At 41.6% G+C, this 25034-nt stretch overlaps 1 protein-coding gene and 1 long non-coding RNA gene across 4 annotated transcripts in view; both read left to right on the top strand.

The window, feature by feature from the left end:
• The window catches only part of LOC129177727 (caspase-9-like), a 44728-nt gene extending 33624 nt beyond the window's left edge, over nucleotides 1-11104 (top strand). The window contains exons 10-11 of the mRNA XM_054769148.1: nucleotides 9342-9382; nucleotides 11040-11104. Coding sequence (XP_054625123.1) covers nucleotides 9342-9382; nucleotides 11040-11067 — 69 coding nt within the window. The 3' untranslated portion in view covers nucleotides 11068-11104. The remainder of the gene's footprint in view (nucleotides 1-9341; nucleotides 9383-11039) is intronic.
• Nucleotides 11105-12201: 1097 nt separating this feature from the next.
• Nucleotides 12202-16495, top strand: LOC129186159 (uncharacterized). Of its 3 annotated transcripts, XR_008572208.1 has the most exons (10): nucleotides 12202-13099; nucleotides 13278-13474; nucleotides 13592-13622; nucleotides 13747-13914; nucleotides 14054-14186; nucleotides 14292-14385; nucleotides 14481-14825; nucleotides 14937-15108; nucleotides 15193-15318; nucleotides 15512-16495. It is a non-coding gene; the product is annotated as an uncharacterized LOC129186159 (long non-coding RNA). The 3 variants fall into 3 exon arrangements; XR_008572206.1 differs by having other exon boundaries at nucleotides 12202-13474; XR_008572207.1 differs by having other exon boundaries at nucleotides 12202-13323.
• Nucleotides 16496-25034: the final 8539 nt, after the last annotated feature.

Consider the following 25034-nt stretch of genomic DNA (forward strand, 5'->3'; position numbering starts at 1 on the left):
CTCTTTACTTAAGTGACCCCAGCAGCTAACCGGAACTATGTTCCTCCTCACCGAAATCCTACCAGAAATCCCCTTTAAATTGTAGATAAAATGATAGAAGAGAAAAAAGATATAAATTGGTATATAAAACATTAATTAATTCATAAATAAAGAGATTAGAGTTAAATGAAAGCTAGATTATAAAATATATAATTACAGTGTACATTGGAACCTTGGATAGCGTCATTAATCCGTTCCATAAGGTCTGACTGTAACCAAGATGGATGCTAACCAAAACAATTTCTCCCCATAAGAAATAATGTAAACCCAATTATAATCATTCCAGAAAGCCAAAATGTTAACACAAAATCCATTTTTATAGATTTACAGTTATAGTTTTACATGCAGAAAACAATTCAAAATGCATATAAATGATGAATGAAACAGATAAATGAACATTTAAGGTTACTTCTACCGTTATTGAAGACGTGACTCACGATGTGGCAGGGAGATCAAAAGTTGGTGTCTGTGTTGAACTTGCTGCCACATCGTGTCTTTAGGAACAGTCACATTTTCAATAAATGTGTATGAATGCATAAAGTTGAGTTTAGATGACGTTATTATGTCTGTTTTGAGTGCTAGAGTTTGTATTTATTCAGTGTCAATAATTCATGCTAGCACACTGGCTGTCACCAACACGTCAAACAATGATTTGATAATCTTGTCTCTAACTAACTCTAGACTCGTACCAATGGTGAGTCTTTATGCATTTTGTGCTTTTAATTTGATGTTGTTAGAAGCTACTTTTCTGAAACTTTTGTTCAGTGCAGTCAGCCAAGATGGACTGCATAGCACATTTATTGTGAAGGCCATAAGTGTGTTGTTGGTAGTCGTCCTTTCTTCATGTTAAACTTTCACAGCGCGAGTGGTCATCTTAATAACACCCCTAAATATTGTGCTTCTAATTGCTAAATAAACAGCATGACACTACATTTATCCCACCAACCCCCCACCTCCACCACCCAAACAAGTACCATAAATACCTTGTCTTTAGGACGTCCACAGCGCCCGCCTGAGAGCACTGTGTGTTAGAAAGCTGCTGTGGAGGTCGGCCCTCTTTGCAGATTTCTGGGTTTGTGCGGCCGTACAAACCCTGCTGGACGCTGATCACTCCAGATTCTGTCAAACGCCAAGAGAGACGTTATTGATACGTAAGGAGGGTATGGGCAATGCTGTCTATTCTGGCCCTGTGATCATTGCAAGGTTTTGTCATACCATAACTTTTTACATCACCAAATTGGCTAATAGACAGTAGTTAGATTTAAAGTCATAAAGTCATACATTGAATCAGAAGCAGGAGCACTATGGTAGTGATACACTCTGCTACTCTGCTGCAGGGCTTGCCGCAAAAACACTCGTCAAAGATCTTCTATAATAGGGGTCTCCAACCACCGCGCCGCGAGAAACATTCAGACGGAATAAAAAAAAAATAAAAAATACATTTGTAAATAACTACATTGGACTTTGTAAATACTGGCCATTATTTTATTAAAAAAATAATATACAGTTAGAAATCCCACAGCTTTTGCGTGTTTATGTTGCTTGCTGCGAGTGGGGCATGTGCTAACTTTTTCCCATGCTGCACAGATATACAACTATACTGTATTTTTCCTATTTTTCTTTTCTCCCAAATACCGTGAGGGAATGCATATAGGTAACGTTTGATGACTTTATTGAGCGCTAATGTGCAAATTTGTTTGGTTCACAACTTCAACTTAATTCATGCTATTGCTAGCACGCTGCCCATTACCACACACATCAAACAGCGACATAAAATTGTCCATCCATCCATCTTCTATGCCGCTTCTCCTCATAAAGTTGTCTCTGAAAAACAAACTCCAGGCTTGTACTGGTGGATGGTGGGTCTGTGTTGTGTATTGTTGCTTTCAATTTGGTGCTCTTCCTGTCTTAGTTTTACACAATACACAATACGGTTGGAGATCACTGCTCTATATGATAGGAGTGCACTGAGTGCATCTTTTTGAAGAAGTAATGTTTTACAGCACCCTGCGACCCCAATGAGGATAAGCGGCATAGACAATGGATGGATGGGAGTTTTACAGCAGGCAGTGTTTAAAGTTTGGCCAGTAAAATAAACAACAAAAAAACAGGCTGTGTGCCAAAAACTGGGCCCCGTGCCGGAATTTGGACACACCTGATACAAAGGCGTAGCCACCATGACACATGCATGAAATTTGTCCCCGCAGTGGTATGCAAGTTTGCATGCTAATGAGTAAACATTCGTCGTAAACAGGTGTCAAGTACTGTATGTGTCGACTGTGCGGGGCTCTGTGCCAGTAAGCAAAGAAAAAATCTTAAATGTTCAAAATTTCTGGCACGCATAATCTCCATGCCACTTGCGAGAACTAGCCGTGAACGCAATGGTCTCCTCGTTAGCAATTACTACCCATGCTTTCCTTTTTCGAGTTAGGGTTATGCCTTCTTCTTTCTTTTTCTTCTCTCCTGGTCTACGGCAAGTACTGCAGCTGTGAAATAATATAGACAATTCTTCTTTTCTGCAATGAGAGCTTCTTCTCTGGAGTTCAGCATTTTGTAGGTAGGTCCCTTGCAAATAATGCCACGAATGTTTCATGGATGCGTTGGTGACAATGCATACCCATGCGGGAACAATGCGCGTCTTACGTACTATAGTGCGCAAACTAGTCTTGTCGCTTTTCAGGCATACCATTTAAATGACCCACACTGCCACGGCAAATTGCGGACAAAATTTGTGCAAGTGTGAGGGAAACACAGGAGTAAACCTCTCAATGTAAATTAATGTGGGAGGAAGACTGAAGTCCTACCACAGTTTAGGAGATGAACGTTCCCATTTCTTTCACAGGTGGTTGCACGCTCTGCAGAAAAAACTGTAGAAACCAATATGAATGTATGAACAAGGCAATACTTTAAATATATACATTTAAAAAAGGAGTGTGCAAACTTTTTCCACCCAATACAGAGGAACTGAAGGATTTGTGGGGGGCCACATTGATATATTGTGTGGGTTGATGATTCAAAAAACAATCCATGTACATCAATAAATGAAATATGAATATGTGAACAAGACCATGCTTTAAATGTATACATTTAAAAAAAGGAGTGTGCAAACTTTTTCCAACCAATACAGAATGTCGGGAGGGGGGGGAAATAAAGAAGTTTAACATTGCTATCAATGGGAGATTTGGCCGTGTTTCCGCTCTTCAAGGGGCAACACAAGCAAAGCCTCACACATTACATAAAAGTGGTAATATGTGATACCACTGATTTCATTTCCGATCTGATACTGAGTCAAATTCAGGTCGGTATTGGCGATACCGATCCGATACCGATACTTTGTGCAAATTCACCTAATGTGTCTGATAAATTTTTAAACATACGGTATTTCATACCATAGCATAAGGTATACAAGACATTTAATGAATGTATTAAGTAAATTATTAATTGAAATAAATTAATAATTTCAGAATTCATTTAAGTAATGTATTTATTATGTATTTTATACCCTGAAGTATACTGAAGTAGCAGGATGGTTTACCATATAGCCAAGCTAATGTAGAACAACAGAACAATCAGAAGACAGAATCATATAAGATATGTGTAAATTATATTTTAAACAATAAAAATGTCAAATAAAACCATTATAGTAAATGATTAATTAGTAAGAACTACTAGAAGAATGAAAACTTTATTCACAATTCACTCATCGGTCAACTTTTCAACAGACAAATGACTGAAGTATCAAACGTATTAATATTTTGATTTGAGTATCGAATTTACAGCACGAAGAGCTGGTATTGGAAGTATCGATATCTCAGTATCGATCCGCACATCACTGCCTAAAAGTAACATTGTTTGAGACAGAATGAGTATTCCTCCAGGGCTGCACGGTGGCCGAGTGGTGAGCGTGTTGGCCACACAGTCAGGAGATCGGGAAGACCTCTCCGCTTGCAAGTTTGCATGTTCTCCCCATGCGTGGGTTTTCTCCGGGTACTCCGATTTCCTCCCACATTCCAAAAACATGCATGTTAGGTTAATTGGAGACTCTAAATTGTCCATAGGTATGAATGTGAGTGTGAATGGTTGTTTGTCTATATGTGCCCTGCCATTGGCTGGCGACCAGTACAGGGTGTACCCCGCCTCTTGCCCAAAGTCAGCTGGGATAGGCTCCTGCATACCTCCGCGACCCCCCCCCTCGCGAGTATTCCTCCACCCCGCTTTCCCCCTCCACTGGTGCAAGTCTTTGAGTTCTTATGTTGTAAAGTGTGCTTATTTGTGTCTATGTTGCCACGTTTTTTTTTCTAGTCCCACACTGTACTCCCCCATAACAGCATAGTTTGGAGTTGTTGTTTTTTTCCCTCCTCCCATCTCCTCTTCATTTGCTCACTTGCCACTACTCATCAACGCAGAGGGTCGATTGTTTGGCCACTGGATTCCGGATGCTGAGGTGCCACTGTATATATATGGTTCTGGACATGTCTAAATATGCATTTGTCTGTTTTATTCTTTGTTATTATATTTTGCTCAATTTTACCCTGTTTTTATTTTTTTTACCTGTTTTTCACCTTGGAGACCATTAGGTTGTAAGGTGCTTTGATTTGATTTGATTTATGCAGTGCACCAGTTCAAATCTAGCTGAGAGATGCTTAATAGCCTACTACCTACTTACCTTCACACGTGTAAGCAACTTCCAGGTACTTGTAGGTGCCCCCACAGGGGTCTCCGAAGACCGCGTTGCTTGCTCTGATGGTGCAACTGTTTTTCCCATTGCAACTGTTGAACAAAGAGGAAATGTCAGCTTACAGGAAATGCACACATTTTGTTCAAAATGTCCACCCATCACACGTGTCAAATCTTTTTCTTACACATACAAATTAAAGCTAGTTCCACAGCTAGTTCGTCATGGCTGGCCATTAACTAATTTTTGCAAATTTACTGTTCGCTTTCAAAAATCGAACAATGTAGAGCATAATTACAAACAATACTGTATACAGTATAACATACTTAAGCAAACTGGATGAATCATGTCAGGGACCCTTTAACGCCCCGCCCTCTTTACTATTTAGGTAACTAAATGCTCCGACTATAGTTACAGCATTCACGTTGAATGTTTTTGCACAAAGTAACAGGACTCAAAACAAAAATATGCCCATTTCTACTACCTAATTACTTTGCATTTTTATCTCTATCCCACAAAATGTGGAATAAATTCTTGCAAGATATGGTTTCTGCTGTCTTCCCCAAGCATGCAATAGTACCTGTTAGCAACGACTGGAGAAGAGCTCATGCATTTGTCGTTTTGGACCTGAGATGAAGGTCTTTTGTATATGCATGTGGTCTTGTCACGGCGTCCGAAGTTGGACTCATGGACAGATATAACTTGTCCTGCATCTGATGAAAAGAAGAGACAATTGTGATGTAAGCAGGAAGGAAATGAGGGGCGGCCAAGACATCCAAACAAGTACTCAAGAATATTGAAAATACGTAGATCAGGAGTGTCCAAACCGTTTCCACTGAGGGCCGCGTACCGAAAAATTGAAAGATGCCCGAGGACCACTTTGACATTGTTTGTACATTAACGATGCCATAACCAAAATGATGTAGGTCAATACATGCTACGCTATCTGAATAAAACATCTGCATCTTAGCTTTGTAATTTAGATGACAAAGAAATTAATGTAATATGAAATCGTATATCTGATTAAAAACGAATTCATGTTATTTTTAGAATCTGTGGCCATACTTTGGACAACACTGACATATACAGATCAAATCAAATCTAGATAAAACATAGATATAAGTCAATCTTACCACAAGACAAATGTGCCAAAGAGTCCTCACACGCCAAGACGCTAACTGAACAAATCAAATAAAACAGGTTAGCTATCATGTCATCCACACTGCTGACTACATACGTGCTGGAGTTTCCACACATACTGGTGCTTTCTGGCACGCAGGTGAAGTTGGTCTCCAAATATTTGTAGATGCCTTGGCATGGATCAGAAGTACGGAAAACAGCCATGTTCAGTTCACAGCTTTTCTTGCCATTGCATCTGCAGACATAATCATAAAAGATATGTGATACGGCAGAAGAAACAAAAAGGCGCTGCTACAACATGTCTGGTGTGCAACACAGTCATTGTTAGAAAATAGTCATATACTATGTTTACATGCAGTCAACATTCGGGTTAAGGTCAATATTCCAGTTTCTGAAACATTCGGAATAACCCGTTTTCATGCGCGACGTGAACAAAAAAAAACTGCACAGACAGTTGATGCCCTTCGTGAAGCTATCTTCACCATTTGGAGCAATGTTCCCACTAGCCTCCTGGACACACTCACATCATGCATGCCCAAACAAATTTGGGCATGCCAGGTTGCTCCTCAGACTGTCCAGGAGCTCATTGATGCCCTGGTCCAGATCTGGGAGGAGATCCCCCCAGACACCATCCGTAGTCTCATTAGGAGCATGCCCCGACGTTGTCAGGCATGCGTACAAGCACGTGGGGGCCACACAAACTACTGAGAATCATTTTGAGTTGCTACAATGACATTTTAGCCAAATGGACCAGTGTGCTGCATCATTTTTTCACTTTCATTTTTGGGGTGTCTTTGATTTCCCCCCTCTATAGGGTGATCATTTTCATTTCTATCAAATGATGTGGCATCATTTTGTTACTAATACATCACCCACTTATGATCAGGAAAGATATTCAAGATCATTTTTCCCCCAGTTTAGATCTGATATGTTTTCAAAGTGTTCCTTTAATTTTTTGGAGCAGTATATACATACTGGCGAACCGGATTCAAATGCTTGGCGGTCTGAATGTGGCCCCTGGGCCGTAGTTTGCCCACCCCATATATTTTGATACATATATGGGGAAATATATATGGCCGTAGTTTGCCCACCCCATATATATAGAAACATATATGGGGTGGGCAAACTACGGCCCAGGGGCCACATTCGGACCGCCAAGCATTTGAATCCGGTTCGCCAGTTGCTTCCAAAATATTTAATTTTAACTTTTAGCATAGAAGCTGGCAAAATAACTTGCAAGTAGTCAGAGTCAGTCAATGGGAGACAACCTTTTGATGGTTTAAGGAGCTTTTCACATTTTCCAAACAAACACAAGCCAACAAATATGTGACACACAACTTCATTTTCCCCAAGGCAGGCGCCCAGACCATCAATAAAGTTCTATCTAATCTAATCTAATAATGCTTTCCAAAAAAGGGCGATGTGTACCTTGTCTTGAGGACGTCCACAGCGCCTGTCTGAGAGCACTGTGTGTTAGCAAGCTGCTGTGGAGGTCGACCCTCTTTGCAGGTTTCTTGGTTTGTTCGGCCATACAAACCCTCCTGGATGCTGATCACTCCAATTGCTGTCACATGACGAGAGAGACGTTATTGATACATAAGGACTCGACCTGTGTTAGGTATTATTACTATTATACTTTAAGTTTCAGTCTAATAGCGCAGCGTATTGCTGTTCTAATAACTTTGCATAAAGGCCTTCACTACACACACACACCCACATAGCGCAATCAGAGTTGCACAACACTTACATACGACTGATGAGAAGTGGCAGATACACAACAGATGCATTGTCGTCACTCACTCACACACGCTTAACTTTCTCTTTTACACAAACTTAACGTTCACCTAATAGATACAACTGAATACAACTGTTGTATAGACTCTGTGTACTTTCATTCTGGGCTCTTTGTCGAACTTCATTGTGGGTGCTAGAGTCCAGCACAGTAACCAAACATATTGCCCTTACATTTTACTCCAATTTGAAAACCTTTTCACTTGTATGATCATTGACTTCTTCTCCGATAGCAATGCAGTCCAAAGAACCGGAAAGAAAGGCTAAAAAAAAGAAGTAGCTTTTACAAGTGCGATGCTGTCTAGTCTGGAATTCTGTCTATCCATTTGTATATTGCATCCACACAAAGTTCTGTCACGCTTAATTATTTTTACGCCACCAAATTGGCTAATATAGAAATAAAGTCATACAGTCATCCCTTGCTTCATCGCGGTTAGAATATCGCTCCCTCCGTCTATCGCGGTTTTTCAAAAATAAAAATTCTTGCACTCTGCTGTGGAGCCCGCGTACCACACACTCAAGCAGTACGTGAGTACATGCGGTAGAAGGTCAGGAGCAGCTTCTGGTCCAGATTGTTCTTCCTGAGGACACGCAGGAAGTGAAGACGCTGCTGAGCCTTCTTCACTAGGGCCTTGATGTTGGGGGTTCACGTATGGTCGGCAGACATGAGCGTGCCCGGAAATTTGAAGGTGAGGAGAGGGGTGTGAAGTCCAGTTTGAGTTCTTTTGTCTTTTGGATGTTCAGGCTCAGGTTGTTGTGCATCTGTACAACGTCTGTAATGCGTCTGTAATGTTACATTGATGAGACATGACATTAAATAAGATCATTTTCTCACTGCATGGAGTCAGCCATGGAATGTCCGACATGGCATAGTGAAAAAAAGTTCTCTTCCCATTCCATATGAAAGTGGTACATGTTTGGCTTCATTTGGTCCTTCTTCCCCACTCTGAAAGACTTTGTTCAGTTTAGAATAAGTGAGGAGAGGATAACCATTTAGTTCGGTAGCTTGCTATGCTAGCGGCTGCCGTCACTTATATCCCTGCAGTGATCCTGTAGCCTGTGGAATGTGGTGTAAACTAAGAATAATAGGAGTGTAAAGGTGACTGAAGGGGTGTTATTTAATGTCTTCAGGGCTCTAATAATGTTTTAAAAACTTATTTAGAAAGTCACAAACAGGTTTTCCATGCTCTAACTATGAAAATATTCTGTTCATTAATATCGAATCCTACTTCAAAATTCACTTATTGCGGTTGGGTCCGGAACCAATTAACCGCGATAAACAAGGGGCGGCTGTACATTGAATCAGAAGCATATATGACATATTGTGTTTGTAAGGACCTAAAGCATAAACTACTTCAAGATCCTCGATGTGACAGGAGCACTATGCTGTTTTTAAAGACATAATGTTCTACAACAGGCAGTGTTTAAAAATATGTTTTTAGAATAGGCTGAACGCCAGCATGAAAAAACCTTTCTGGACTTACCATGATCAAAAAGTCTTATGCCTTCTGAGAAGGATGACAGTTAAAGCTTTGACCTGAACTAGTTGTTCGAAAATAAAATATGTAATGTGCATGTAATGTCAATAAAAACACAATGTATGTAAATTCAAATCCCGTTTTTCCAGTTTAACTCGTTTGTGAAGATTGAAGTCCTACCACAGTTTAGGAGATGAACGTTGTCTCTGTCGTCACAGGTGGTTGCACGCTCAGCAGAAACACCTGTAGAGACCAATGTGTAAGTATGAACAAGGCAATGTCTTAAATATATACTGTACATTTACAAAGACCACATACAGAAAAACTGAAGGATGCAAAAGGGGCCACTTTGATACTTTTTATGCATTAAAATTTTAAAAGACAATGTAGATCAATAAATGTTAAGCCACACCACAAACATCCACATCTTAGCTTTGTGTTATAGGTAACAAAGCAAATTAGTGTAACATCTAATAATATATCTATAATAATTCGGCATGTTCGATAATATCCCCCACCGATATTATCGGCCCACCGATATTATAATATTGGCATAAAAATGTGTTATTGGTAGATATCGGTATTGTGTTTTTTCCCAATAATGAAAAAACAATTCGCATTCAAACAAACAACATGAACTTTGATAGTCACCTGGTTTCAAATGGAAACATGTTGCTATCAGCACTGGAAAAAGAACATAGCACTGTCAGTTTTACATTTCAACAAGACATCAGTGACGTGCAGTCAGGGGAGGCATGTGAAGCGCTTCTCTGAACCCCCCCATTAAAAAACACATTTTTAAAATAAAATAAATATTAACATTTGAGTGTTAAAATGTATTATAAATATATTTTCTGTGTGTGTCCAATCGTTGTTAACGTTTTATTAAAAATCGCGGAATTTACACATTTTCTGACCAAATACAGGGCGTCTCTTCTCGGCCTGATGTGCAACGCCTACCAGCTGCGTATACACAGTGAATGCACTGAGTTGGATGAGCAACCTGTCAGTTGTCATGAGCTGTGGTGCTGCTTTGCTGCCCTCTACCTGTCATGTGTTGCAGTACACTGCTGATTGGCCTGGGAGGAGCTCTTCACACACCTGCAAGCAATCACCTGGATTCCCTATACTCTGTCATTGCGCTCACCAGTTGCCAGATTGTTTCCTGACCCGCGCCTGTTGCCTGCGCCTCCCTGCCTTGTGTACCTTGTGCACCCGCTTTCTGGTCTACACTTCCTGTATTGTTAGTATTGCTATTCCCCTGTGTGGCTTTTTCCAGCAGTGGCGTTTTGTGTTTTTGAGTTTTGGTTCCTACCTGGTTCTCGGCAGCCACCATGTAAGTGCCCCCGTTTTCCTGCTTGAGTTCAGTTCATTTTTGCATTCTTCTCCTGCTAGTTACATGGTAGCAGCATTTTTTGTCTAGATTTTTAAAATCATTTTTCCCATCGCTAGGCCCGGTAGTTTTTGGTTGTACTTTGGCATTTTGTGTTTGCTATTTTTGTATTAACTGTATTATAATAAGTTGTTTTTTTTGTTTTTTTTTACACAGATCTCTGCTTCTCTGCATTTTGGGATTTCTACTGCTGGCGGTCCGCCAGTTCATGACAGAAGTATAGAATATGAAAATATTTTTTGCCAGAAATTTGTGCTTTTTTTCTAATAACAAGCTAAAAAACATAATTTTATTATTCTTCAACAACAGATTAAGAATATTTGTCTTAAATTCAAGAATAAAACTGGTTTCTAAACTTTATAAATTTAAGAATGGACACACACACAAAATAAATGTAAAGATTTGCTGATTTCGGACCAAAGTGAAGGCTGCACAGCATATTTCATAGAACAGACCAAGATGGTCACCCAGGCGACCGCCACCCAAAGCACAATGCACCAGACCCTTATGCTTGCCCCCACAGACCAAGAGTTATTCAGAAGACCTTATGAATAAACACAAGAGGAGGGACAGCACCTCGCCCGGATGTGGGATACCGGGGCCTGGATCCAGGCCTGGGGGAGGGGCTCGCAGGTGAGTACCCGGTGGTCGGACCCTCACCCGTGGGTCAAGCCACACGGGGTTCCCCCCTGACCCCACCCCCAAACCCCCGTAGACCCGCCACCTTCCTTACGCATGATAGCTTTATTGACTCTACAAATTGTAAGAAAATAGAATAATACCCCTACATGTAGCATCTGTAAAAACTTTTTTGCTTAAATCTTGCCTCGTGAAAGCAAATTTTATCTCAACTTAAGAATTTTCTAAGAGCATTTGGTTTACTTCTTACCTTGTAATAAGAACATTTTACTTAAATTTAGCTCTGTGACTAATTAAGAACAACTTGCTTACTTTAGGACTCATTGTATTCTTAAAAGTCACAAGAAAAAATATTCTAGTTATAAGAATTCTAGCCAAGCAAATTTTGCTTACCCCATTGGCAGAATTTTTTTTCTTGAAATAAAACTTGTCTCATTTTAATATAATTTGGGCTTCTTTCAAGTATGGCTGTTTTTGCAGTGAAGGTACTGTATAGAATACAATAGAATACTCACACAGTGTTGAGCTGAGTTTAAGGCAGAGCATGATTCAGGTGATCCAGTCAAGGCTGATCTGCATGTGATGGAAGAAGGACCACTCTTTATATCAGCGCAGGACCCTGTACAACATGTCAATCAAACACCACGCCCATTCACTGCTCTGCCTTGACTTGCAAAAATCCGAACTATGTAAATGATGATTTTTGAAATGGACCATATTCTTAAATGTGGTTCAGATTTTTATTTTATTTTTTTTTCAATCATATTAATGTATCACTTTAACCACAATGCAATCAGTGTTGTTTCTACAACTTACTGAGTGTTGTCACAGACAGCAGTGACTCACTACAGGTAATACATTTTAATATCGTGCAAAATGTATTACATTTCAGTAGTTCAAATAAGACTAAGTGACTAGTCAAAGTTTGCAGTTAATTTTTTTTTATTAGTGTGAATCAGTAGTTTACAATATTCATCTTTTTGACAATTTTTAAAAACATTTTATGAGATACTGAAATTGGGGTTTTTACTAACTGTACACTGTAATTGTCAAAATTATTAAGATTCAAGATTCAAGAGTTTTATTGTCATATGCATAGTAAAACAGGCAGTTATACCATGCAATGAAATTCTTATTCTGTTCATTCTCCCAAGAAAAGAAAGAAAACAACAAGCAACAACAACAGAAGAATTGCATTCATGTAATAAGTCATTCCGTGTGTAGTGAATCTGTAGAATATAAGAGGTTTCAGAGTTTTAGCATCAAGAGTTTCACATTTTTTGAGCCGTTTTACAAACAAGAAACACCAGATCCCGGAACGCAGTCCAGCAGCAATTAAAAGTGGATGGACTCGTTTTGTCTTCAACCACCAGGGGCCTCACTGATAAAATTGTGTGTGGAAATCTGACGAAAAGTCTGCATATGCCAGAAACCCAAAATGTGCGTACAAAAATATTCAGACGTAAAAATTTTTTTTCGCAACTTGTCCACCTTGAAGAGAAGTGTATGTACGCAAATCCGCCTCAAGTTACGCCCTTCCATGCCTGTACTTCACCATAGAAGGCCCATGCAAAGTGACTCATGAATGCACACAGCATATTGAGGAGTGTTAATTTTTTGGTGTTGATGAGAATCTTGAAGTTGGAGTGTGAATTTTACACTATTTGGAGTTGATCTAACACTGCATTTTCTTAAAAATGTTAAATTTAACACTGGATCATGAAAGTGTTGTAGTTAAAATGGAGTGTTGAAAATGTTCAAATCTTGTTAGTGTCACAATAAAGACATTCAACACTTCCACACTCCATTTAACACCTAACAGTGTTCACGTGTCTTAAGCTCCGCCCACGGACATGTCATTTAGACTCCACCCCTCACTTCACGTTGCTGAAATGAAAAGCAAATGGAAGAAGTTGACAATTAGGAATCATTTTGCATCAGTAGGTAAGTAAACGTTTAAATGCTGTAGATGAACTAATGAATTGTGTTGTACCTTGTTTACACATAAAAAACGTTAGTTTTTGGTGTGATATTTAAGACTAAAAAACTGAGGCACCTGTTTCCACCCAAAGCCTTTGCTAATGTTAGCTCGTGTTTTTGCTAAGTTATATTTTCTGTTTAGTGTTGCTGTGAGCTGAATCGGCACTACCTGTGCAACATTTGGCAAAGTAAGTGAACGCTACCTTATATCTTCATTATACTGTCTTCATTTTGAATGAGCTAATGGCTAACTAGCTAATTGGCACGAGGAGCCCCCACGTAGGCCTGCTGGCCCACAGCAAAGGACTTGATATGCTGTACAAGATACAAGATATCAAGGTTGGGCAACTCTAATTGTTACTTTAACTTAAAAATAATTGTCAGGCGTGTGTTGGAAGTGAACTACACAATTTTTTTTTAGAATGATTCATCTTTATTTTTCTTCTTGATTCACAGCAAACCTTTCCTTGAGTCTTACGTGAATGTGGTAAGTAATATCTTTTTTTTTTAAATCAAGGCATAATAAGCCCTGCAACTGTGGCAATTCCATATTTATTTTATTATTTTAGTAGGATGTTTTATATTATTATTTTATTTATTCTTATTCTCAGAGGTGGATGGAGATGTGTAGACTCCACTATCCCTTCACCCCAGTTATTGCCAGTTGGTGCGAGCCTCCACTCTTGCCGACTACATCCCATTCATTAGGTTTGACAATTTATCCTTCAACCCACAAGAGGAACCCAACAGAACCAATGGATCAGGATGAAGCATGACAGGTAAGCTTTGAGTAAATAAATGTAAAATTAATATTATCAATGATACATAGTGTTTTTATGCATGACATTGTTTTATTGAAAAATCCTCTTGAATTCCCATGAACACACTATATATCATTTTAATATTTTTGGAACAAAGTCCGTGGTGTTTTGAGGGCCAATCCGAAAGGTGAGGAAATCTTCAAGGAGTGCACCAAGACTGAAACACTAACCGATGCAACGTGTAAACAGATGGTGAACATCCTGGTTGCAGATATGATGGAGCTGCATGGGTAAGAAGAACTTCCCCCTTTCCATTAGAACAGTCATTCCATGTAAGACCATGTAGTGTGGGAATGGTTCTATCTGTGATCATTAACTATGATTTGTTTTGAAAGGAGAGTTCCGCCATCATGTGTGATGAGAAATTACGCCCTGAGAATTGTGACTTGTTTTCCATACCTCAAAGATCCATTCTCCAAACCTGGATATGTAAGTGTCTTTTAATGTAAAACCTAAAGTACTGTTTTTGTTTTTCCTTTAGGTGTGTAGTTTGTATTCAAATCTTGTTTCAAATATGTTCATAGGATGCTTAGCTTAGCGGCAGTGGCTCAAGAGGTAGAGCAGGTCGTCCAGAAATCGTAAGGCTGGTTCGATCCTTGCGCCCAGTCACTGTTGTGTCCTACACGGCTCTCAAAGCCGTTCCAAGACTGTTTCTTCATGATGGTCCAAAAACCAGAGGAGAATATCTGTTAACTGGTCAACAGCTGTTTGGTGAGGAGTGCAAGGAGGCACTATCTACAATAAGACATTCAACCGATGAATCCGTGGTTAAAGAAGATGAGAGCAATTTTCCAGTATCGATCCAAGCGGAAGATGTATCATTGTCTGTCCTTGATGTGTTCACTCGCTTCCTTGATGTTCTAGGATTGGTAAGGAAATCTTTAGTATTTGGACTAGTTCAGTATTAGATTACCCATTACGTCAACCATTTGTAAACCTGTAGGCCTACAGTATTTGAAATATTCATGTCTTGTTTATAGATTGACCAGGATTTCACAATGACGTTTGCTGATGAAGTATCTCAGAGGTTCCTGGCTAAGTGGTCAACTGTCTTCAAAGCAAAAGTCATTGCAGACTGCAAGACTCTCCCGCAAAAGCGGAACATCGATGAGTTGCTGTCAGGAACTGAACCTCAACCTGATGACAGCTGTGGTCAGTAGAAACAGTTCTGTATTACGCAAATAACTTCAAATATTTATTTCCTAGCTGTTTTAAAAATGATTTTTTTCCTTTTAGGCTGGGGCAGTGATACATCCTCCATCCTTCTACTCCTGCATCTGCTCCCTCTGACCTCTAGAGGCCAGGAAAAAACAGCAAAGATCAGTTTGTCAAGCAGCCAACCATCTTCTCAGATATCTTAAGGTATGCAAAGGTCCATTTTTACATATCAAATATGATTTCTGTCTAAAAGCATTCATTTTAGGTTGCAGATGTTCTTGAATCGGCTAATTGCGTTGATTCAATGTTGTATCGTAATAAGGTGTGCTAAACGCCTGAGAAATGGAAACCATGCAAAGGGGTTTTAATTGTTGTTGTTGCCCCTTTTCACCCACAGGAAGGAGCCAGTGTGACCCCCTTCCAAGACCTTTGACACAAGACAACCATTTCTCCTCTGCATCAGTGAGCGAAGGTGACATCCAGAGGTTCTACATTATTATTGACCAAAAGCCGGTTCCATGCAAGGCACATACATTTATTGCAGCTTTTGATGAACTGTTCAAAGCTTACTATGTCTTCAGTCTCCCGTATGGTTAAAAGTGGATAAGAGCAAACATTTGGGTCTGAATGCTGCCCAGTCATGGTGTCTTCTATGTAACACTCCACTTATATTTGGTGATGGCATTGAAAGGAAGAATGATCACTGGAACTTCCTCCTCCTTTTGATGCAGATTGTCAACATACCTGTAGTGTTCTCCTCCTACACTATAACTGATGGAATGATCCTTTACTTGAAACATCTGAAAAGTGACCACCACACTCGGTACAAAGCATTGCTTCCTGGTAAGAAGTTGATTCCCAAGCACCGCTTGATGATACACTATCCAAGACGCATACAAAAAATTGGCCCTCTTTTCCAGACGTGGTGAATGCGTTTTTGAAGCCAAACACAATTTTTTCAAAAGGTGTGGTTAAAATTTTTAAAAATCTCAGCCGTTTGTCGTGGCCTTTCACTATGAAAATTATTATTTAAGAAGATTTGAATTTGGCCCTACATCAAAAACAATCTGCAACTTGAAAGGAGGGGAGGAGCGTGGTCAGGTATGTCTGCAAGCATCTTCCAAATGTGTCAAGTACCAACTGGGTGAGAAGTTACGGTATAGAGCACCATGTTGGTGTGTTCATATGTACTGGATGTACATACATGATCTACCTGTGTTCAAGAAGATCTGGGATATAATAAAACACAAAGAATGTGCTTTCATAATAGCTGTAATGTAGAAACAATGTACTATGATGACCTGTTTAACGCGTACTGCATAGAAGACCAAATGCTTGAGTTTTCTGTCATGTGTTTAAATGAACTGACTCATTTCAGACCATCTGACAAGCAGTGCTCTAATGACAGTTGTCAAAGAGCAAACATACTGTAGTGCCTGCTGTTATTTAAGCTACTGTCTGTTGGAAATGAAATGTTTTTGAATAAAATGTATGAAGCAGTCAACTAGTCATTTTTTTAAAAATTTTAAATTTTATTTTGAAGTAGTATATTAACACTTTTATAGTGTTAATGTTGCAACTCCTTTTGAGAGTAAAATGACACTATAAGAGTCAATAAATGACTCTTAAGAGAATTAATTTGTGACACCTCACACTAGTGTTAAAAAAATGCAACACTGGTTGGTGTCGAGGAGTGTTAAATTTTAACTATATAAATAGTTAATATTGACTCTACAATGGTGTAAAAATGGCTACACTTTCAAAAGTGTTAAAATAACACTTTGTAGAGTGGACCCCATGGGACACTTTGAAAGTGTTGAGATTAACTCCTACAGTGTCAATTTAGGCCTGCTGAATTTGCTGTGCAGGGTCCATTTTTAAAAAGCCTTGACTGGAGAGGAATCACGGCTTGTGGGAAGACGACGAAGATGAAGAAGCGGACTTTCACAGAAATGGAGGTGGAAATCCTGGAAAAGGTATAATATTTGGAAAACACAGCAGTGGCAAACAAATAAAACAAAGATTGAGTGACAGCATGTCCGCTGCCATCTGTGTGAATGGAGCAGGGCCAATGAGGAGAAACAAAAACGGTCCCATTTCAAGGCACACATTTCCATTTTTAATGAGGATGTTTGTACATTTTTCCGAATTGATACCACTGTTTAGATTAATATAAACTTACCAAAATCTGTTTCATTTAAAGGTGGCCGCAAAGACTCGAAACAGGGATGAAGTTATGATATAAGTTATTGCTGTAATTCCAGACGGATATTTTATAAATATTTAACTGAATCAAACTATTAGGTAAAGTATAATTATTTTATGATGAACTAATGTGTGTTATTTCAAAGCACAGCACAAGAAAAGCCCATCATTTGTTGAAAAGGAAAGCGCAAGTTTATGCACACTGTCTACTATCCACACAAATAAAGGCAGTGCGTGGTAAGTAAATGTTGCTATTATTGACATACATTAAGTAACGAACAACTGTCTTATTTCAAATTAGGCATATTAGCTCTGTGTTTTGTAAACTTAAACCCTATACAATTATTTAATTGACAATCTGATGTTTGTTATATTAATCAAACACAATGTTGTGATTATAAAATAAAATGATGAAATATTCAAGCGCTGCGTTGTGTTTTTCATATGTGTTTTAGTCGTGAAACTATATGCTCGTACGTAGTGATGTTTATTTTAAATGACAAATGATATCCATCGGTGTCATGTAAAATAACACTTTCCACAAATGTTTCAAGTCAATAACAGATGTTTTCATGCAATGACGGATAAAATTGTATTCGCTTCGATTAGCTTGCATGTTTATTTCTAACAAATGATTTCACCTCACCACTTAAAATGTGCGTCGCCTCCCAGATCCGAACCCGTGCGGTGTGATGTTGTTGGCCTTCTGTGCGAACCACAGTTTGTCCATCACAAACACCATGTTCGAACTTAAGGATGTCCACAAGTGCACATGGCACCAGGACACCCTGGGCCGCAGGTCGATGATCGACTTTGTAGTCGTATCTGATGATATCTGATGATACGACTACCTCAGAAAGGGGAAGCAGTGTCCGGTCCACACTGTTTACAGTGGGGACGGGGGCCTGCTGACCTCGACTGAGGATATAGTCGGACGGTGGAAGGAATACTTTGAGGCCCTTCTCAATCCCACTGACATACCTTCCATAGAGGAAGCAGAGTCTGAGGACACAAACGTGGACAGTTTGCTGAGGTATCTGGGGTAGTCAAAACGCTCCCCAGTGGCAAAGCTCCGGGAGTGGACGAGTTTCGCCCCGAATTCCTCAAGCCTGTGGATGTTGAGGGACTGTCTTGGCTGACACGTCTCCAAAAAGTGCGTACGCCAACGACAAAGGTGGCGTACCGGTGCACACATTCTCACATCAAGTTGTGTTTTTATAGGTAGCGTACTTTGCGTTGAATACGGCGTACGCAACTTTTCGGCCCCATTTTGTGTGTACGCAAGTGTTATAGATGAGGCCCCAGGTTGACAACGGCTGGGTGACTTGTTTCGACAAATAGAATACATTGAGGAGGCCAATCCTGGTCCTTTTGTTTCTCCCTTCAAAGTTCAAATAACACCATTATCAGTCGCCCTTTTTTTTACTCGCCAAGAGTCTGCTTTTAATAAAAAAATATTTTTCTGCATTTCACTCCAGCTACCTAAATTCAGGCCCGAGGGCCAAATCCTGCTCGTGCTGCAATTTCATCCGGCCCGTGCAGCTGTTTGGAAAATAGCATTGAGTTGGCCTACCTCACGGATCTCATCAAAGGGCATAATTAAGCGACTCCTCCGGTATTAACTACTCTTCAGGCATTTTAATTTTAAAAGTGGAAACAATATTGTATATAGCACAAAAATCACAACCATTCTTAATAAGGGTGCCAGATTCAGAACAAAAGTCAATAATTAACTGTACACAACTAAAAATGGCAGCACTTTAACTATTACACCCTGTCTGAACAAAATAACACTTTAAAGAGGCTTAAGACAGTCAAAAATGATCCTTTTAACGACAGCATTGTCATGTTCCACAGGACAGGAGTGAGCACTTCCTGTCCTGTGCTCTTCTTTTGGTGCGCTGCACTTCCTGCTGGGGGGAAGCTGCAACCGTTTCACCCCAGTGGTATGTTGCACAGCTGGCCACAATTGCAGTTAGTGGGGTTTAAAAGCCCAGCACTGTCTCAGGTATGGCGCTGGTTCATTGGTTCATTGCTCCTTGTCTATGTGTACCTCGCCTGTGCGGTTACCGAGACGGTTGCTTACCTGTCTTCCGTGTGTGTTTTCACAGAGCGTTTTTCCTCTGTCACTTTTTGTTGTTTTTTCTATACCTGCGATTAAAGTATTTTTATTTTCTACCCCTGCATTCTGTCTCCGCATCCCGGGGGTCAAGCACTCGACAGCTCATCGCCTCATGACATAATCAAGCAGCCAAGAATGACCCATGGCCACTAAATATGAGCGCATCCTGTGGGACCATGAGGCACCTGGTGGTCTCCTGGCACGTCTCCGGAAGCCAAAGGCCTGGACCACTCAGCTGTGCAAGCCTATCGGACTCAAAACCCACCTCCAGCCTTTTCTCCACCCTTCTTGCTCTCTTGAGGATGTCTGGAATCTGTACCTTGAGGGAGGGCTATGGTCAGCTGGGCTTCCCCAGCCGCACAGCTTCCGGGTCCGGCCACAGTGACAACACTTGACCGTGGCCACGTGACCGAGGTCAGGTCATCTCACCCGCTACCTGTTCACGCAGGGTCGAGGTTGGATCACCTTCGGCTCTGGCTCCACCATTGGCCGAGACCAAGTCCGCACCCGCCGCAGCTCAAACCTTGGCCGAGAGCAAGCCTGCACGCGCTGCAGCTCCACCCGCGGCCATGAGCAAGCTTGCCGCGGCTCCACCCGCGGTTGAGAGCAAGCCTTCACCCACCGCAGCTCCACCCTCAGCCGAGAGCAAGCCTACACCTGCCGCAGCTCCACCCGCAGCCATGAGCAAGCTCGCCGCGGCTCCACCCGCTGTTGACAACAAGCCTTCACCCACCGAAGCTCCACCCTCGGCCGAGAGCAAGCCTTCACCCTCTGCAGCTCCACCTGCGGCCCTGAGCAAGCCTGCACCCATCAAAGCTCCACCCTCAGCCGAGAGCAAGCCTGCAACCATCGCAGCTCCACCCTCAGCTGAGAGGTCAGGTCAGGTGTTGCCGATGAGCTCTCTGGAGGTGTCATGGGCCTTTTAGTGGGCGTATCATCGAAACATGGAAAAGCTGACTAGTTTGGTTAGGGTTCATTGATAATTACAGCTGTGTGTCATCTACATAGCAGTGGAAGTCAATAGAGTGTTTTGTAATGATACTGCCTAACGGGGATGTATAGAGGATGAAGAATACAAGTACTGGGACAGAACCCTGTGGGATGCCATGACTGACCTTCACATGTCTGGATTCCTTTTTACTAATGGATACAACCTACAGGAGATCTGACAAATAGGACTGAAACCATTTTAATGCAGGTCCTTTAATGCCAAGGGCATGCTCTTATCTCCGTATTACGATTTGGGGATCAATTGTGTTGAATGCTGCTCTAAGGTCTAATACAACTGTGACGATGTCGAGGGGTTTGGACCCCAGAAGCAGAGGCACGCATCTTTAGGAGCAGTTCAACACTTTTAATACAAGTCTGCAGGCAAAATCCAAAGAACAACAGAAGGCGATGGTGTATAAAAGGCAAAAATAGGAGTCACCATGAAGTAGTCAAAAAAACAACAGAAGGAGCTGGCTGGGTAGCTGGGAAGCAGCTGGGCTAGCCTGGCTAAAACTGGAGACTAGGAGTGCTGTCTGGCAGCGTAGTAGGAGTCCACGTGTGTGCAGACGGCGGTAGTCAGAAACAAAGAACCAGCAGCGTCCGGCTGCAAGCAGTCATCTTAAATGGAGGACGAGTAATCAGCTACAGGTGTGCCCAGGGTCCCCGCATCCAGCCCACTCAAGGGGTAACTGCAAGAGAAAACACAAGCCAGGAGAAGACAGGGACTAGAGCCACATAGAGAGAGAGAAGGCCACTGACGAACATGGCAGTACCCCCCCCCCCCTTAATGGACGCCACCCGGCGGCTTACCTGGCTTCTCTGGGAATTAGAATATAAAAGTCTGAGAGGAGAGTGGGGTCCAGAATGAGGGACCGGGAGATCCACGAGCGGTCCTCAGGGCTGTACCACTCCCAGTCCACCAAATACTGGAAACTCTGCCCCTTCTTCTCACATCCAAAATGGCCTTGACTGTAAATGCTGGGTGGCCGCCAACCAGCCTGTGAGGAGGAGGAGGCACCTCCGGAGGGCTACGGGTGCTGGAGGCGATGGGCTTCAGGAGGGAGACGTGGAATGCCGGATGTATCCTGAGGGATTCTTGGAGGCAGAGCTGAGCAGAGGAGGGGTTCAGGACACGTTCAACGGGGTAAGGGCCGATGTATCTGGTTTGAAGCTTCTTTGATTCGGTGTGGAGAGGTAAGTCGTGGGACGATAGCCACACCCTTTGTCTCGGCTTGTACTCTGGAGCGGTCGAGCGGTGGCGGTTGGCTAAACGCTGATTGCGTTCGGAAGTCCGTGCGAGGGCTGCCCGCGTGTTGCGCCAGGTAAGGCGAACGCGGCGAAGGTGTGCAGCAACAGAGGGAACTTCCGACTCCAGCGAAGGGAACGCCGGGGTTTGGTACCCATAAACCACGTGAAACGGCGAGAGGCCCGTGGCAGAGCTGACGAGGGTGTTGCGGGCGTATTCAATCCAGGTTAAATTGAAGGACCAAGAAGCGGGTTGTTCAAGATTCAAGATTCAAGCGTGTGTTGCGTGCGGCGTGTGTGAGTGCTTCGTTGAGAAGCCTGATGGCCTGTGGGTAAAAGCTGTTTGCCAGTCTTGTGGTCCTGGACTTCAAACTCCTGTAGCGTCTGCCTGACAGTAGGAGTGTGAATAATGAGTGTTGTGGATGTGTGCTGTCCTTGATGAGGTTGTGTGTTCTTCGTAGGACTCTAGTTTTATAAATGTCTTGCAGTGAGGGGAGGGCTGCCCCAACAATGTTCTGTGAGGTCTTGATCACCCGCTGGACTGCCTATCACGTGTTGTACAGTTACCGTACCGACAAGTGATGGAGGCGTTAAGGACACTTTCGATAGTGCTCCTGTAGAAGCAACTAACAACTGCCAAATTTCCTCAGTCTCCTCAGGAAGTACAGTCTCCTTTGGGACGTCTTGATGATTTGTTGGGTGTTGTGAGACCAGGTGAGGTCCTCGCTGATGTATGTGCCAAGGAACTTGAAGGTTTTCAACCTCTCCACCTCAGTCTCATCAATAAACAGGGGTCTATGCGGTTCCTTTTCCCTTGTTCTTGGATCAATGATCATCTGTTTGGTCTTCTCTGTATTGAGAAGGAGATTGTTAGAAAGTTGTCATATGCTTCCTCCACATCTTTTGCACTGTAGACCCTCTTTGTTCTTCTAGATCCTTCTTTAAGGCACAGATGCTGTCCTCTGTACGCAGTCTTTGAAAGGTCTTTTTTCCTCCACCTGTCTTTTATTATAATGTTCATTGTAAATTGTAAACACTGGAAGATGATCACTGATGTCACTAATTAGCAGGCCACTGATGGTATTGTTATCAAAGTCATTGGTGAATATATTGTCGATAAGTGTGGCACAGTGGTCTGTTATTCTGCTTGGTCTAATGCTTTTAGGATATAAACTCAAACTATACATTGTGTCTGTGAAGTCGTCTATTTCCTTGCACTTGTGAGTGTTCAAAAGGTCAATATTGAAGTCTCCACATATAAAAGTAGTTTTTTGACCTATGTCTGTAAACGTTGTCTTAATCCAATCCTGAAACATTCCAATCTTTGACTTTGGAGTTCTATACACACAACTTATTCACACATTTTTGCTTTTTTCTTTACAGATTTCAATTGTTATACATTCTAAAATGTTATCAATGACAAATGACTTATTTTTTTACCATTTTGTAGTTCAGATGTTTGTCCACATATGCAGCCACACCTCCTCCATTTGAATTGTTCCTGTTTGCACACATGATTTCATACTCTTCCAGCTCGAAGTCCATTCCTTCGTTGGTATTGATCCAAGTTTCAGAGATTGCTATTACGTTGAAAGGTTCTTTGAATTAATTCAAATATTGTTTGATGTTAGTAAAGTTTGCATACATGCTTCTGCTCTTTATGTGGATGATGGATAACTTGTCGTCGTTGATGAAGCTGTTGTTTTATTGCTCCTCCGCATAATAACAGCAGTCATTTGTAATATGAGAGAAAAAATTTGAGTCCGGATCAAAGTCTTTTTCCGTATCCAATTGTTTGTGATCTGGAAAGTGAAAAGTGTCCAATTGTAGATCTTGTAGTATGTTAGAGCTGTACTCTTCCATGTGAGGAGACCTCAATATCCTTCTAGGTCCTTGATGTCTTTGACAACCAGAATTCTGGCCTCTGGTCCTCCATTTGCTTTCATCTGCACAATAATTTTATCTTTTTCTTCACATTCCTTTTTGAGAGTGGCTCTCAGTGTTGTATTACTTTCCTGTAATTCTTTATTCTCCACTATCAGACATTGCATTTCCTTCCTTAATGACCCTATATCACTTTGCAATGAGTTATTCTCCGCTCTCTGACCTTGAACTTCCTTCTTTAGGGACCCTATTTCTTTTTGCGTCTCACTATTGACCCCTCTCAGACCTTGAACTTCCTTCCTTAGGGACCCTATCTCTTTTTGCATCTCACCATTGACTCCTCTCAGACCTTGAACTTCCTCTCTCATACCTTGAATTTCTCTTTGCGTGTAGTTAGAATTCTCCACAAGACCTTGAATTTGTCTTTGCATGGAGTTGGAACTCTCCACAAGTTGCTGCAGCTGCCTTCCAAAGTCCCCCAGGATTTTCCCTACGGTAGCCTCACACAACTCCGTTAAGCCTTTTTTTTCCATTCCCGCGTGGTCATTAATCATCTGTACGGCTCTCGCTGTTGCTGAATCTATATTTCCACTCAGTTGTTTCATCTGCTTGACTGTCATCGTTGCCAGGTCTCGGCGGCGGTTGAGGTACACGGGTAGCTCCTCTGGTTGTCTCAGGAGTCAGTTCTAGATCGTCATCTTCCACATACTTGACTGAATCTGGAGTACTTCGTCCTGAACTGCTAGAACCACCGCTTAATCCGCTCCGCTTAATTCTCCCTCGAGCCTTTGACATTGTTCATGTTGCTTAGCAACGCCGTCAGTTAGCCGTTAGCTTGTGGTGTATTGCCTTCGGTGATTAATATTCGTTATAACAGCGAGTTTGTCTCTCACTAGTGTCTCACTAGTCCTCGTTGGCCGGAAAAAGCTCCACAGGATAACTCCGAATGTGTGCAGCTGTCAAACCGCGGCTAGCATGATAGCTTGCCTTTAACGGCTGTCGGCTCCAACTGTCTGTTTTGGTGAGTTTAGTCCACTCGCAAGTCCGAATTAAGGCAGAAGTGTCAGCACTCACTTGCAGAGTTGTAATCACAAGTTGTGATTACGAATTGTATTCACCAAAAGTCGCTAGTTAAGTAAAGAGTTTGGCTTCTCAAAACAATATGCGTTGAAAAGATGAAAACATTTGCATCACAAAAATGCCTTCTCAAAAAACTCAAACCTCCCAAAACGCTCGGCGTTATATCTGCCTTTCGCCGTATCCCTGCGCATTGTCGCCTGTGCGTTCATGTAAATGTGACTAAGACACTCACATCTTCTTCCACTGTGGAACACATATGTAAACAAGATGGCCGCGGCGCTCCATGTGTAGGTAGGTGCATACGTGCATGTGTGTGTGTGTGTGTGTCTCTTGAGTCTCCTCTACACTGCTCCATCACAGTGCAGAAGAGAGAGAAGCAGAGTTCACAGATGTC

This window comes from Dunckerocampus dactyliophorus, chromosome 1 (assembly GCF_027744805.1).
Source record: "Dunckerocampus dactyliophorus isolate RoL2022-P2 chromosome 1, RoL_Ddac_1.1, whole genome shotgun sequence".
Taxonomy (NCBI): domain Eukaryota; kingdom Metazoa; phylum Chordata; class Actinopteri; order Syngnathiformes; family Syngnathidae; genus Dunckerocampus; species Dunckerocampus dactyliophorus.